At 37.8% G+C, this 15,366-nt stretch overlaps 1 protein-coding gene across 2 annotated transcripts in view; it reads right to left on the reverse strand.

The window, feature by feature from the left end:
- CWC27 (CWC27 spliceosome associated cyclophilin) overlaps positions 1–15,366 on the reverse strand; it is a 130,289-nt gene that overhangs the window by 109,298 nt on the left and 5,625 nt on the right. For both annotated transcript variants that reach the window (XM_075446966.1, XM_075446965.1), the window contains exons 4-10: positions 14,680–14,823; positions 13,903–14,001; positions 13,618–13,721; positions 12,512–12,581; positions 8,780–8,859; positions 4,884–4,917; positions 367–542 (exon numbers count right to left, since the gene is read on the reverse strand). In XM_075446966.1, the coding sequence (XP_075303081.1) occupies positions 367–542; positions 4,884–4,917; positions 8,780–8,859; positions 12,512–12,581; positions 13,618–13,721; positions 13,903–14,001; positions 14,680–14,823 (707 nt within the window). The remainder of the gene's footprint in view (positions 1–366; positions 543–4,883; positions 4,918–8,779; positions 8,860–12,511; positions 12,582–13,617; positions 13,722–13,902; positions 14,002–14,679; positions 14,824–15,366) is intronic.

Genomic DNA, 15,366 nt, shown 5'->3' on the forward strand with positions numbered 1-15,366 from the left:
GACAAAGCTACAAAACTCAATCTTACAACCGTGTAGAAAGACAAAGTAAAGCATGAAAAATACGTATAAATACTCTTCATTTAGAACTCACAGGGGAAAATAAAACTACCACACAAGGTATTAATAAGTGCTCAGTGTAACAAAATGTAACTTAACTGACTGGCTCAAACTGCCAAGTGAAATTAGGAAATGAGAAACCAATAGGCAATATCATCTTCCACAGCTGGAGGTGGGCAGGGGGGAATAATTTGAATGTATGACTGACCTATCAATGCAGAAACTGCAAAACCGGAATTGAGCAGAAAATCCAACTATAAACTAGCTGAATGAAAAAACAAGAAGGAAGAAAAAAAGCATGATACTTACCTGCGACTAGTTATTTTCTTTTCTGTCTTAGTGTCTTCCTCTTGAAGTTGCTGTTTAGCATTTTCACTTGCATCAATTTTCAACTTCTTAGCAATGCGTTCTTTTATTTGAAATCTCTCATTGCTAGCAGCTTCGCCTTCTACACTATCAGCATCTTCATCATGTTCTTCTTCCTCCTTTATTGATTTAAAATGACAAAAACTTCTCCTTTAGCTTTTTTTTCACTATAGAATGTTGAATATGGAAAGTTTTTTTTACAAAGATAATCCTTTACAAAAGAAGAAGAAAAATACTTCCTTTCAAAGCAAACTCTTCAAACAAATGTCTCCTTATTTGCTTCAGAGGGAACAAAAAATTAGAAATATGAAAATTAAATATTTTTTCATACACATATGACACCTTTTTTATGGCTTAATAAACTCAAACAGTCTTTTACAGGTCTGCAGAAGACCTCATAGCAATATCGTATTAGTCTGGTTATTGTTCATGAATTCAAAATGTTATCAAGGCAATATGTTAAACATTTCCTTCATTTTCCACTAAGACAAAACAAAACTTTTTAAGAACTTCCTGCCACAGGGCTATACTACATTCATGATGGGATGGAAGATGTTTGCCCATCAGTCTCCATGAGGGAATTTACAAATACCACATTGATCAAAAGATGCTGTGAAAACCTGTGGAATCAATCATCCCAACTTGCTACAGAGGTACTGTGCTTCCAGGCCTAGCAGAGGAAGGCAAAAGGGGATAAACCACCTTGGTTCAAAGACTTTTGGAGGGAGAAGTAAGTCATTCCTCTCAGTAACGAAGAGTCTGACTAGATCAAGGGATCTAAGTTTGACTACTTTCTTCCATGAAGAAGGAAGCCTACACGAATCTTAACGGAAGGACGTCATATCAAAGACTACATGGCATATCATCTTATATTTATTTTGGAGTGATGCTAAATAGCTACGGAAAAAGCATAAGATATCATTTGATAGTAATTTTAACCACACAGAGAGAAATGACAGACTTAGAAATGATATTTTAGAGACTGTACTGTATCCAGGAGACTGCCAGGATGTCAGCACTTGGACAGGAACACTATGAAGACAATGTACACGTCCTAGGTGTGACTGACAGGTAGGAGGAAGAGTAGCACAAAGACCATGTCCATAAACATGGAGGGGGAGAGGGGAAAAAATTACAAGCAGCAAGCAGCACGCTTTTGGGAACAGAAGAGAGAATCCAGAGCTAGATTTCAGATGTCGTCTTTGAGTCACTGTTCAGGCATCTTCAGACTACCATGCTTAGATTTTAGATTTAGACAAGAGAAGACAAGTCAGGAATAAAAACTGAAATCTGCAAATATTCACCACAGTAAAATAGCTGAATATTTCATTGTCCTGGGTTTGGCCAGGGTTAATTTTCACAAGATGCCAGGAGGGGATTCAGCCAGGTGGGCTGACCCAACCTGGCCAAACAGAACAGGGTATTCCATACCGTGTGCCATCATGCTGGGCTCCGGTCGGGCAGCTGGCGGGGGGAAGGCAGTTGCAGCTCGGGAGCACACGGAGCACCGGGTGGTGAGAGTTGCTCTGAGCATTTTGCTGTTTGTTTTGTATATTCTCCTTCTCTGTATTGTTGTTGTTACTGTTCGCTTTGTTTGCTGTTCTGTTAAACTGTTTTTGCCTTTTTCTTCCCATTCTCCTCCCCACCCCAGTGGGGGGAAGGGCGGCAGAGTGACCCTATGGCCCTTTGTTGCCGGCCATGGCCAAACTGCAACATTCATTAAAGAAGTAACTGACAAATTGTTGTGGGGGTTTTGTCCTTCTTAAATACGGGACAGAGAAAAGTGGAACAGGATCAGCATTTCACTTAATTTCCCAGAAAGTTATTATTTGGTAGAGGAGATAATGAAACATCCTGAAGGATTTGTTTACTTGATAAATTATCAGGGAGATGAGCTGACAACAGACCTCTGTAGCAGGGGGCAGAATCCAGAAAAGGAATGTGACAGCTGTGTTCAAGGTGTTTAACTGTCAAGGATAAAGACAGATTCCTGGTGGAGATTTGTCTAGGGCTTACGTAAGAGCATTTCACTGAAACACAAAGCATTGGATAGGAGAATTTCTAGAACACAAAATGGACAACTCAAAACAAATTGCAATTGCTTAGTAAGCTAATACAAAAATACAGAAATCTGAGTAACAGGAAGGAGTTCCATGGACGGTATTCTAAAATGGGAGACAAAATGGTTCAACTTGTCCAACTCAGCTGAATCCCCTACTTTCTGAACCTTCCATTTTCCTCACTCTGCACAGGATTTCACCAGTTTTCTTCTAGGAAAAAACTCACAAAATAGGATATAACCTTTCTCCTCAACCCCAGTTCTCCTGCAACTCTACCCTTTTCTCCTCATTCAGTCCCTCTTCTGTCTCATTAAATCCATCTAGTCTCATATCTTTTAGATTCTCATTTTCCTGAACTCTGATTACCAACTAATAGATTTAACACATTTCCTCCTAGAGTGGGCTACTTGACAGCTCAGCAGGGAAGCAGCTGTTCATCTGGATGACGGTGTTCCCCTGGTGACACAGAAATACAAAACTGCCTGCCTGGAACCTGTATTAGTATTTGCTGCTCTTGTTAGCTGAGTGAAGTTGCCCTGTTCTTCTCTTTGCTCTGGAAATAAAAATGTAATGAGAGACTTTGTGTTAGAATGTCTAACGGCTACTCTATGTAATATGATTTAGCTGCCTGAGAAGACTATTGAATTGGGAGGCAGATATCAAGCTTTATTTATCTATAGTACTACATGAAACTTACTGTTCAGCAACTAATTGACAAATAGGGAGAGGAAAACAAATTCTGCAGAAAGGGGAAATGGAAGAATGTCACCGGTGGGGAAAAAAAAAAGTTCAGTCTTGTGAACACATTTCATATAACGTATTCATTAATGACTTAGGCCCAAAAAGAGGCTCAACAAATAGCAATGAGGTACTCTTAATACAAAGGATCCAACTATCAAAGCATGAAATATATGACCCTGAGGACTGCGGTAAGAGAAACAGGATGATATTTAATAGCATGAACAGCAAGGTCAGGCACTTCAGGAATAAGAACAAGAGTTGCTCTTACACGCTAGGGACTTGTTATTTGGGGGAGGTAGGGAGATCTGGAAGAATTATTTGCTCACAGAATGGCTATAAAACTACCAATGCATTGCAGCCGAGTCAATGTGAAAGTGATCCTGTCATGTGTTAACTGAAACATATCCAAGAGAGATGATAAAATACTAGTAACACTTCACAAGGCTCAGGTAACTGCCTGAAATGCCAGATTCTAGATAAGATCTTTCAGTGAAATGAAATCTAAGGAAAGCACCTGTAGGAAAAAAGCCTTCCTATTTCCGACTTCATGACGTTACTGTAACAGCATTCAGATTAATTAGGCTGAAAAATAAACATTTAAATAAATATACCTGACCTGTCCCTGTTCTGTATTCCCCAAATCCAGCTCACTTAACAAAGGGATATTGGAACATCTGAAGAATATTTAATTAAATACCATTCTCAGAACCCTTCTAACACTGAAATGCTCCTGGACAGGAGGAATTACAAAGAAGATCCCAAGAACCTGAATTCATACTATGCTTTGTGGAAAACACAAAAGGAAACAGGGTGGAAGCAGATTATTTTTGTGGGTTTTTATTGTTTTTTTTTTTCCTTAGCCACAAGAATGGGATGGACTGTGCCTTTCCTTCACTTCCACAGTGCATTAACTAACAGGTGCAGTACCTGTGCATGGTGGATAGATACGGAAAAGAGTACTTTTCAGGATTCAGTTTGGGGAATGGGAGATTGCATTCCTTGTCAAATATTACATCCTTGTCTCAGCTGCAACTCAAAGGGGTACCCCCATGACCTATAACTGGAGCCAGCTAGCGACGTTACTCTGCACAACGGATGACAATCTCCTTGTAATTAAAATAGTTTCAATGTTTGGTTGAACATTATTGCATGGTCATAGAGATTTCCTGTCTTTCAGAGGCAACAGTCTTCATTAATACAATTTAAGTGATAAATATTTACTGAAATTTTGTTTCCTTGCAGAAATCTTTCAATAGGACTCTCACTCAGACATAGATTTCTCCTCACACACTGGAGTCGTATCATTATTTGTGACAAACTTAATTTCAACTTTTTTTTTTTAAGAAGCAATTTCAGGGTTTCTATTAATGGTTTGTCACTCTGTGGTAAATAACCTCCCATATACCTAATCTACTGACTGAAAGATCTGGTAAGCAGTTTTTATAAAACACAGTAGGTAGTACGTAGTAGCAACTCTATTCTGCTGTGAATGATCACAATGGCCAAACCTTAGAGCTCTGAAAGGTCCTCCAGCCTTTTGGTGGAAATCTGACTTGAGATCGTTTTCAAAAACCTCTAAAGTAGCATTTGTTCCCCTAAGAAAATCTAATTCACACAGAGTAAAAAACAAGACTTATTCGTAAAAAAAATGTTACTTACCTCACTCAAATCCCTTTCTTCACTTGCTGCTTCACTAAAAGAAGAAAAATAATCATAACTACTTTGAAGTACCAGAGATTTAAAATACTGTTTAAAAAAAACAGTTCTAAAATAAAAAATTCTGTTTCGTTAGCTACGTGAAATTTTAGTCAAACTAGTCACTTACATCATTCTCACGTTCATCTTAAAAGTATCAGTAAATAGTATTTTCTATCATTTGACTGTCATAATCCTTTCTCATTAGAAATGTTTAAAAATACAGGATAAAACCACAGACTTTCATGCAATGGATAAATTCTAAGCATACCTTGAGCTATCCAGACAAAACACTGAAGTATACAGATAGAATGAAAAAAACCAACAAAGCTCACTTAAGATGGATGTTTTTGATCTCATACATCAAACAATCGCTAGCATTTCATTGCAAGTAGTCTATATTTTGGAAAGCCTTCTTTATATAGGCATGTTCAACATATGCTACACATAATTAAGCTTAACATCAAAATTTTGCTTTGTTATACAGCTACTGTTTAGTGTATTAAAAAAGGAATCCATCTGAATATACTAAGGCTAACATATCCACTGTTAATTGTCACAAACTAATAATAAAGAGGCTTGAAGATTTTTCTAACCCACAATTTAAAAGAGAAGTTATGAGAAACAAAGCAAGGAATATTAAAGAAGTCCCCAAAGTTAAGGCTTTGAGGTGCACTCTAAGCCATCAACAAGTAATCAAGGTCACCAAAGAAATGGCAAATTTGTTGGAATGCATGACACCAATTTCATTTAAAAAATCAATCCAGGAATACTCTGTCATAGTATTCTTTAATAGAAGATAATAACTAAAAAACAAAACAACACTACATTTGTAAGTATTAAAGTACTTAGAATGCATCCACATCTGATGTAAGTCCTGAACAAGCAGAAGCCACGGGAAGAGGTAAAATTATCTACCTGGGATTTTTCACATGGCTATAAACATAACTGCCTTACCAACCTCTGGGAGTGTTTTGAAGAGACTACATGTAGTTATGGATGATCTCTCATATATTTGGACTCACATAGTGTCTCTGACTAAAGGTTTTTAAGGAAATTAATAGTCCTGGGGTGATGGGAAAGTCTATGCATGAATAAATAGATGGTTAAAAGCAAAACAGAAGTTAGAAGCAAACAATCACTTCTAGCAACGGAAGATCACAAGTGTATATCCACAGTAGTCTGTGCTGGGGCTTGAGCTGTTCAGTGAGCTCAGTAACAACGCAAACAGCCAGGTCACAGATTTTTTTGATAAATACTAAGTTACTCAGGACAGTAAAGCCAAGAGACGACTTAAGAATTGCAGAAGCACCTGAATGATGAGATAATAAAATGATACATGAAATTTGAAGTAAACAAAAGTAAACTTACACACATGAGGAAAAGGAGTCCCACATACAGAACAAGGAGCTCTCAGCTGACCATCATTGATCATGATGTGTCCCTCAAGGGTCTCTATTAGGACCAGTGCTGTTGAATATCTTCATCAATGACACAGACAGTGGGATCAAGTGTTCCCTCAACAAGCTGCCAGATGACACCAAGCTCAGTGGTGCGGTTCACACACCTGAGGGATGGGATGCCATCCAGAGAGACCTGTACAGGCTTGAGAAGTGGGACTGCATGAACCTCAAGAGGTTCAAAAAAGCCAAGTGCAAGGTCCTGCACCTGGGTTGGGGCAAATCACAGTATCAATACAGGCTAGGGGATGAAGGGATTGAAAGCAGCCCTGCCAAGAAGGACTTGGGGGTACTGGTGGATGAAAAGCTGACGTGAGCCAACAACGTGCACCCACAACCCAGAACGCCAACCATATCCTGGGCTGCATCAAAAGCAGCGCGGCCAGCAGGTCAAGGGAAGTGATTCTGCCCCTCTGCTCTGGTGAGACCCCACCTGGAATCCTACGTGCAGCTCTGGAGCTTTCAGCACAGAAAAGATATGGAGCTGTTGGAGTGGGTCCAGAGAAGGGTCACAAAAATGATATAAGGGACAGAACACCTCTCCTGTGACGAAAGGCTGATAGAGTTGGGGCTGCTCATCCTGGAGAAGAGAAGGCCCCAGGGAGACCTTACAGCAGCCTTTCAGTACTTAAAGGGGGCTTATAAGAAAGATGGGGACAGAGCAGGGCCTGTAGCGAGAGAACAGGGGTAATGGTTTTAAACTAAAAGAGGGTAGATTCAGACTAGATATGAGGAAGAAATTTTTTACAGTGAGGGTAGTGAAACACTGGAACTGGTTGCCTGGGGAGATGGTAGATGCCTCATCTCTGGAAACATTCAAGCTCAGGTTAGATGGGGCCCTGAGCAACCTGATCTAGTGGAAGACGTCCCTGCTCTTTGCAGCCGGGTTGGACTAGCTGACCTTTAAAGGTCCCTTCCAACACAAACTATTCTATGATTCTACGACAAGTAAATTCTTGGAGCTGATATATTTTTGTGGAATTGTGTCAGCTCAATACTCAACAATGGTTAAAAAAGCAAATAAAAAGTTAAGAAGTACTAAAAAGAAACAGAGAAGAAAACACAGACCTTCTTTATGCAAGCATACAGATTTATGATTAACTTCATTTTTAGTACGTTGTTTAGATTTGAAAAAATGAAATATTTTAGAACAGAACCTGGGTTGTGATACCTGTAAATGTAAAATCTCCACTTACTAGAGTGATTGTAATTAAACTAAAGTAGATCCTTGCTGTTTTGAGAAGACAGGAAAGCTCTAAGATAAAGAGGCTCCTCAATAACACTACTTAGACAAACTTGACTTGCTGTTTTGAGAAGACAGGAAAGCTCTAACATAGAGACGCTCCTAAATAATTCTACCCCTGACAGCTCAGCCTTGAGAGGGCAGATGGACCAAGCTACAGAGATAAACAGGCACCAAGAGGGCAACGAGACCAAAGCAAAACAACCTGGAAGGACACGGTATACATAACCTTAGAACTGAGTCTGCACAGAAACAAAGGTCAACCAGCAGACACTGTGATGAGGAGTGTAAGCCTTCATCTTGAGACCCCCAAATACCACCCGAGGACGCTAACAGACATGCGTGAAAGATATTAACATATGCTAATTAGTTCTTGGAAGAATCATAAATATGCTAAGCATTTCTCAGAAATATAATGAAAATGTATACTGTGATTGTATTTAATCTGAAATGACAGGGTGTTTGGCGCGCACGTTTGGAGGAGAGATCCCTCGTGTACCCGGCACCGCAATAAAGAATACCTGCTTAACAGCCCTCTGACTATTAGGTCTTCAACTGCAGCTTTTCACAGCATCAGTTGGGAAGAGCAACAAGAATAACCACAGATACAGAACAACTTCTGCTTGAAAAAAAGTTGAGTAGGCTTTAAAAGTTTAGGCTAGAAAAGAGATGGCCTAAGAAGGGATGGTGGTAAAGAGAGGTATAAAGGGACTGACTGTATTTTCTAGCATAAGAGTTAGAAATTATCAAATGACATCAGTAGCAGCCAAGTTCAGAACAAAAAGCAGAGATACTTCTTCCTGCAGCAGAAAGGTGTGAATGTAAACAGTATTACAAGAGACTGAATAAATACTTTGACAAGAGCTCTATTAGGATTACTAAATAGAGGAATCTCTTCAAACTCTGACAGTCCCCTGATCTGAAAGTAGATGGGGGGTGGGAGACTACTCAGGGAAACATTATGCTTGCCCTGCTGGGCATCCACTGATGGCCAACACTGGGGACAGCATAGCAGGTTAGAGGAACATTTGGTCCAATCCAGCATTGCTATTCTTAATTTCTTAAAGAGTAACAGACAAACAATGAGTATACATGATGCTAATCCAGTCCAGCATCTGGAAAGTAAATCTGTTCTGGAAATTGGAAATCACATTAACCTTTTGACAGCAGGAACTGAGCTTAGATGTGGATCATTCTTCAGCAGATCATGACTACTTTTACTTTTTCCCTTCATGCTCTGTCAAAAAAAAAAAAAAAGTATTACAAAGTTCAGTGTTTGAGAGAGTAAGTGGTGAAAAAGGACAATGCTAAGAAGATACTTGTTTCTTGTCAGCTTCAGCCTAACCAGCACGCATAAACACTTTTAATAGCAGAAGAATAGAGAAAGCATTCCAGCAAAAGGAGCATCAAACTGACCCCATGATTAACAAAATAGTTTTGCAATAGTAACGCACTTAATTTTAAAGGAAAGAGGAAAAAAAAGAGAGATACAGTTTAATCACCACAGTCATTAAACTTCATAAAGATACATGGTCTAGCAGACGTATACTTGAGTGAATGAAGAGGTAAGAACTCGGACTTTCCAATAATGACATATGACAACTCAAAGAATGACCACATACAAAGCAGTACTCAGCAATCTGTAGAACACTAATTAGATCCATGGAAAAAAGAAATTAACAACCTGCAATACATCATGCAGGAATTATCTACTGAAGCAAGCAATCAAACAAATCTAATACCACATAATATCTCCAGGTAGAAAGACTGCAGTAAGAAAGCATTCCCCATGCAAATCCAAAAGGTACACTTAAATTTAAGACTGAAATCTGACTGTTACAGAAACAGTCTGTATTGTGACCTGAATGTCTTCATTTCAGCTGCATTTTATAATCCTTTCAGAAAGACAGTAGTTGTGTGGATAATAAAATCTTACTCATTTAAATAGAACTTCAATTTTTATTATGCAGAAAAAAAGACAAACACATTCAGCGACACGAAAAATTACTTCCTTCAACATGTTATTTGTGCCTGTGTTCAGGGGCTACACACAACAAAACACGAGTGCTTATCACCTTTGCAAACTGCTCCAAACAAGTACAGACAATTAAATGAGCAGTCTGAACACTGAGAGCTTCAGTTTAAACACTAATCAACAATGAATGGGGACCCTACTGTCAAGTCCTCGACTGCAGTAACAGCCTTAGTGGCCTTCAGGAGTTTTACCTGGAGCTCCTCTGGCCATGAGCACGATTTCAGCTCAGGCCCGAGAATTACTCGCTTCCTGAGCTATGTCAGAGGTGTACCTCTGTCTAGTCCTGTCTTCTGGATGGGCCTGTTGGACTCACACTGTAGACTTATCTCCAGCCCTGCCTCCTGTCCCATTTCTGACTGGACTCTCTGGATGGGGACTTCGGTCTTGGTTATAGCTTCCGTGTCCAGGACCACTGACGGACTCTGTTACCAGGGACCAACTCTGCCTGTTGTATCCAGACCTGTGGGATTGTGCTCCTGTTGGCGCGTGCACTGCCTGTGCTGGAATCACCCTTGCCTCCTTGCTCGCCCTCCTTCATGCCACCGTTCTGCTCTTGCCACTCCTTGACATAAATCTCCTTAATACTGTGATCTCTGCCTTTTATAACCTCCTGGGGTACATAAATTTCCCTTCTAAGATTCATACTCTAATACAACCATCTAGAGACTCCCCTGATACAGAAGACACAATCTGACCCATAACATTTAAAAGACACCAAGGCCCTAACCTCGTTTAATCTCTTTTTTGAAAGTATTTGTACTTCTCACTTTAATTATGCTCCGTGGCATAAATGTTCACTACTTGAATTTCAAGAGGGAAAAATACTTTTTTGTTTTATATTTGCTTGCTCTTTTATCTTTGTGTCTCACTTTCCACATTGCAAGAAACAGTGAATAACCATTCTCATCTTTCCCTCCCTCTTTCCCTTTTTTTTTTTATTTTAAAGTTATCATGATCCATATCCACAGTTATTCTTCTTGTCCATCTTTGTAGTCTCAGGAACAAAAGTCTGGTGATGCACTGCAGCAAAGGCAAAACATATTCACTCCCTCACCTAGACTAAGTGTAGCATAGGCCAAACAAGTCCAGAATAGAAAATTGTTCACATTGGAGAAGATGGAGAAAAAAACGTAAGTAGCCATTCTTACATCTAGTACTTGCTTGGTTAATAAGATGTGACTAAGACAAGAATTCTTATTTTTCACATCTAAACATTAAACTATTAAATACCACTAAAATTTCATCCTGATACATGGTGTTCTCATTTACTCTTTAGATAATTTTAGTTTCAGCCTCACTGCACTAAAAATTAATAGAAAATATTCCCTTTTCCCCGATCTGTTAGAATATTCCTGTTACTTGTAGACTTTTCTCTCAACCTCAGTCCTTGTAAGTAAACACTTCTTACATCGAAACAAGCAAGACTTATTGCATCTAGCAATGAAAAAAAGTTCACAGAAAGAGTCTGACTTTGTGGATGTCAAAGAATCCCATTATTAACTTTGACCTTCAATTTTTCTTACTGGAAACGGAGAATGAAAGTTGGTGTTGAAGGTCACATCTTTCATCTTAATCAAGACTAAGATAATGTCCAGGACTACAGAGCTACTTATCTAGACCTATCAGAAACAAGCAATGAGGTCTGGAAAAAAAGGTGGCATTCTGTTCTAAAGAATGAATAGAAATTCTTCATGAACAGTTGATTTGGCTATTTTCCCAGCTACAGCCAGTCCAGAATTTAGTCAAGACAAACGCGAGTACAAGATTTTAAGACTGAGTTGAAGACAGCATGACAACACTGAAACTGAGCTCATCATGAAAGAGGTAATTTCAAACTGAAAAGCAAGCATTTGGCACGACAGTGAAGAACATCAAAGCAACAGAATTAAAACGCGATATTAAAACCCAGACGTATACCAAGAGCAGAGCTGCAGATGAGCATGTTAAGGTAAACAAGTATAGTTAGTCTGACTGGTAAGCTGAAACAAGAAAGAAAAATAATTAAAACTACTGTTGTGATAAACCTCTGCTACCATCCTGACAGATACCATTTCACTGTAATACTGGCCATCATTACTCACGGTTGTCTTTTCTATTTTAACTAAACCCTGAGGATTGAAGACCATTTTTTCACTTCTGTGGTACAACACTCAGTACCATGAAGTCTGATCACTAACTGAAGCAGGTATGTGCCCAAATTGGCACAGATTGGCCAGAAAGTCTAGGGCTCTAGAAAAATAATTTGGTCAGCAGCAGAAATGAGAAAGAAAACATGTGAAAGAAATTTTTAAGCTAGCCTTCTTTAAGTGGCCAAGTCAGGTAACGAAATATCAAACACTACCTATGCAACCCGAGTTCTGTGCATGTGGACAGTTCAAAATTGTGCAATATTTAATTATGATAATACGCTATTATCCCCACCCTAACCCCACTTCATTTTGCACACAGAATGGATATACACCAGAAAACAGAGCTACAAATGCACTGGCAATTAACAAGATAATCTATTTCAAATCTCAAGTATTTTAGCATCAAATCACACTCTTATAATTGAAGAGGCGAAGAGGAATGAAGTACCTATCTCCCGTACGAATTTTAAACACCAGACATAGACCTACACTATGAAATATGAACCTATATGGAAATGTAAAAATATCATGAATAACTGAAGTCACCTTCAAAGTTAGAAAAGTTAAAAAGCTGTTTTTCCAATATGTTAAGATCATAAAATCTGAGGTAATTTCTAGTATTACTGTTCAAAACTCAAACATAAGAACAAGATGAAGAACTTTAAAGCTTTTCACAAACATGCAGAAAAGGTAATTTTGAGTTGAAAAGAAAAAAGGGACAGTACCTGACTAACTCTGTTGACTTCCTCCTCTTCTTCTTCAGCTTCTTCCCCAAAGGAAAGAAGGTTAAAATTTCTTCAAGAGAGAAAACACATTTTCTAGTAAATCTTTAAATACTGTCTTATTAACACTCCATAAATTCTAAGCATATTACTTCCATGTTATGCGATTTTTTAAAAAACTTCTCCTGCTAAATGTACCAGTTTCAAACAACTACAACATGTTGTTCTGCATAAACCACGAATATTTAGAGAAGCATGTTTTATTCTATTCCTGAGACAAAACAATCAGGATAGCTAAGCACCGCTTAATAAGACAGAAATTAAGAAATTCTGCCTTGACTAACTTTCACAGACTCTTAAATGCTGACAGCTTTGAAAATGGAGCAGTTAGAAGTTTTTCCAATTTTATTTCCCCAACAGACCAACACTCAAGCACCAAACACAAAATTTTCAAGATATGATGACTCACAAAGGAATCAAATGCACACACATTTACAGAAAGTAATTAAAAGAAATAATAATCTTCAATTTTTTTCCCCAAAATTAACTGTTCACACTATGTTGCAACCAGTCAGTCGCAACATATTGTATTTCCATCCAACAGAATTGGCAGCATACACACACTTGAGGTTTCTTGTTACTTTTCACTGCATGTTTATGACTACCAAATTCCATTCACAGAAACTGAAATTTCCCATGTCAAAATACCTACCTTTTGCTAAGTATTTTAGTGGGAGAGAAGTGGTAGCTGATAAAACAAGTTCAAAAGCCTCAAACAACCGAGCTGTGACCTAGTCACTAGTACGTATTCACTTAAGTATGAACTCAGTCACAAGAGAAAGACTGCAGGTGCTTGCCCATGGGAAGGGCTTAAGCTACCTTTTACCTCTCTTTTGCAACAAACTACAGCTCAGCTGACACACAGTAACAGCTCTAGTCAAAGCAACCACATTTGTCAGGAATATGGAAGTAGGTTTTGCTAATAGTAGAGAACACTCCTCCGTGCATTTTGGCAAAGCCTTGTGTTTTAAATGCAGAAACAGAAAATTATCAAGCTGCAAATTAAAGGTAAAAGAAAATTAACCATGACTTATGCTGTATATATTTACTTTGTGCCTTTTACTTTGGACTTTTTAGTTTCTTCTTCTGGTTTGTCATTCTTCAGCTTTCTATTTGGTCTTGGAACAATGTCATCGAACGGATTAAACAAAACCTGTTAAAAAAGTAGTATTTTAGACATATCTTCTTTAAATATTTTGTTATAATTAAATGATTATATATATAAAAAGAATACATAAAAAGACACGCCAAGTATTCATACTACGTCACAGGTTTCTGAATGCTATGAACAAAAGAATTTTAAAACTTCACGTTTCAAACCAGAACACACTCACTTCGCTACTTCTTATTTTGTGTGGACTGAGAGGTCTCTCTTCCTTGTCAACTTCTACTTCGGCCAGGCGTAACATGTTATATATTGTATCCCCTGTAACCTGTCAAATTTACAAAAAAGGTTTGAAAGGCAATTATTATGTAAAGAATTTTGAAAATACAAATTATATAGGAAATACTGTAAGCGTGTAAAACTAAAAGACAGCAAATATGTACAAAGGTTTGTTAAATTTAACAGCAAAAGCTGAAGGACTACAGGTAGCTAAACCTGCGTTTTTGAGTGTATGCAGGGGAAGATGTCAAATTCTTACTGTGAGCTGTGAAACAGGAAAATAAAAGACACTGTGAAATAAAAAAAGTTGGTTTATCTTCTTTCAAGTAAATCATGAGAGTAGTAAATTCATCTTATGTTTTTAATTTTCCTGATTCTTCTTGGTAATTAGAATTTACAAACAGCATTTTCTAAAATGTCACTAGTATTAGATGAACTGATTAATAAGGCAAAGCTGTAATAATATTAGTAAGATTATTCAAAGGAAGCACAACATGAAATATAATTTAGAAGAATAATAACAGCAAAGTAGATAATTGTGGGCGCAACCCATGGAAACATTTCTACCAGACATGGGAAACAAAGTGAATGAAGACAGCTTAGAAAGCAAGGAAATCAACTTCAAACGTATGTAGCAGCAAACAACACTAAAATATCCTTTGAATACAAAGAAACTTATTGTAGCTTCTGTCAAACTCAATCTGGGACTCTAGTACGAGTAGCAGACCTTTCCAAAGATTGTGTGCTTGTTGTTAAGCTCATCTGCACGACCCAATGTAAAGAAAAACTGACTCCCATTATCATGGGGCCCAGCATTTGCCATAGCAACAAGTCCTCTTCGATTAAATCGCAACCGGGAGTGGAACTCATCCTGGCAAAGACAGAAGAGAAAAGAACACGACTTAAGTATGTAACTATTTTATCAATTTCTTTAGCTACAGCTTATTTACATCCATATGCACACACAGAAAATATGCTATTGGTTTTGTTTTAAATTCAGACAGTAATAAAAACAAGGTCTTTAATGCCACAATTATATTTAAAAGCTTCTGTTTTCAGCAGAAAAATTATTTTTAGCCAATGCTTTTTCTTTAGTGCCTACAATAATGCAAATAAGAAGAACAATCTTCTTTCAAAAGAAACCATAAACACAAAACCAACAAACACCAAAAGAAAAAAACTAGAAACCAGTATATGAATAATAGAAAGACACATGATTTCCTAAAAACTCTAAGTTCTGCCTTGTTAACTTTCTCTTTTTCCAGTCATTGCCTAATAATCATTTGTTATTCGTTACTTTTGTTGGAATTTATTATCCCTCAACATTAAAATAAATCCAAAGCACTTCTAAAAGTAACTGCATTCCATACAGTTCTTGTAACACTATTGTTCTTGCTAACCACTGTACTTAGCA

Source organism: Opisthocomus hoazin, chromosome Z (assembly GCF_030867145.1).
Source record: "Opisthocomus hoazin isolate bOpiHoa1 chromosome Z, bOpiHoa1.hap1, whole genome shotgun sequence".
Taxonomy (NCBI): Eukaryota; Metazoa; Chordata; class Aves; order Opisthocomiformes; family Opisthocomidae; genus Opisthocomus; species Opisthocomus hoazin.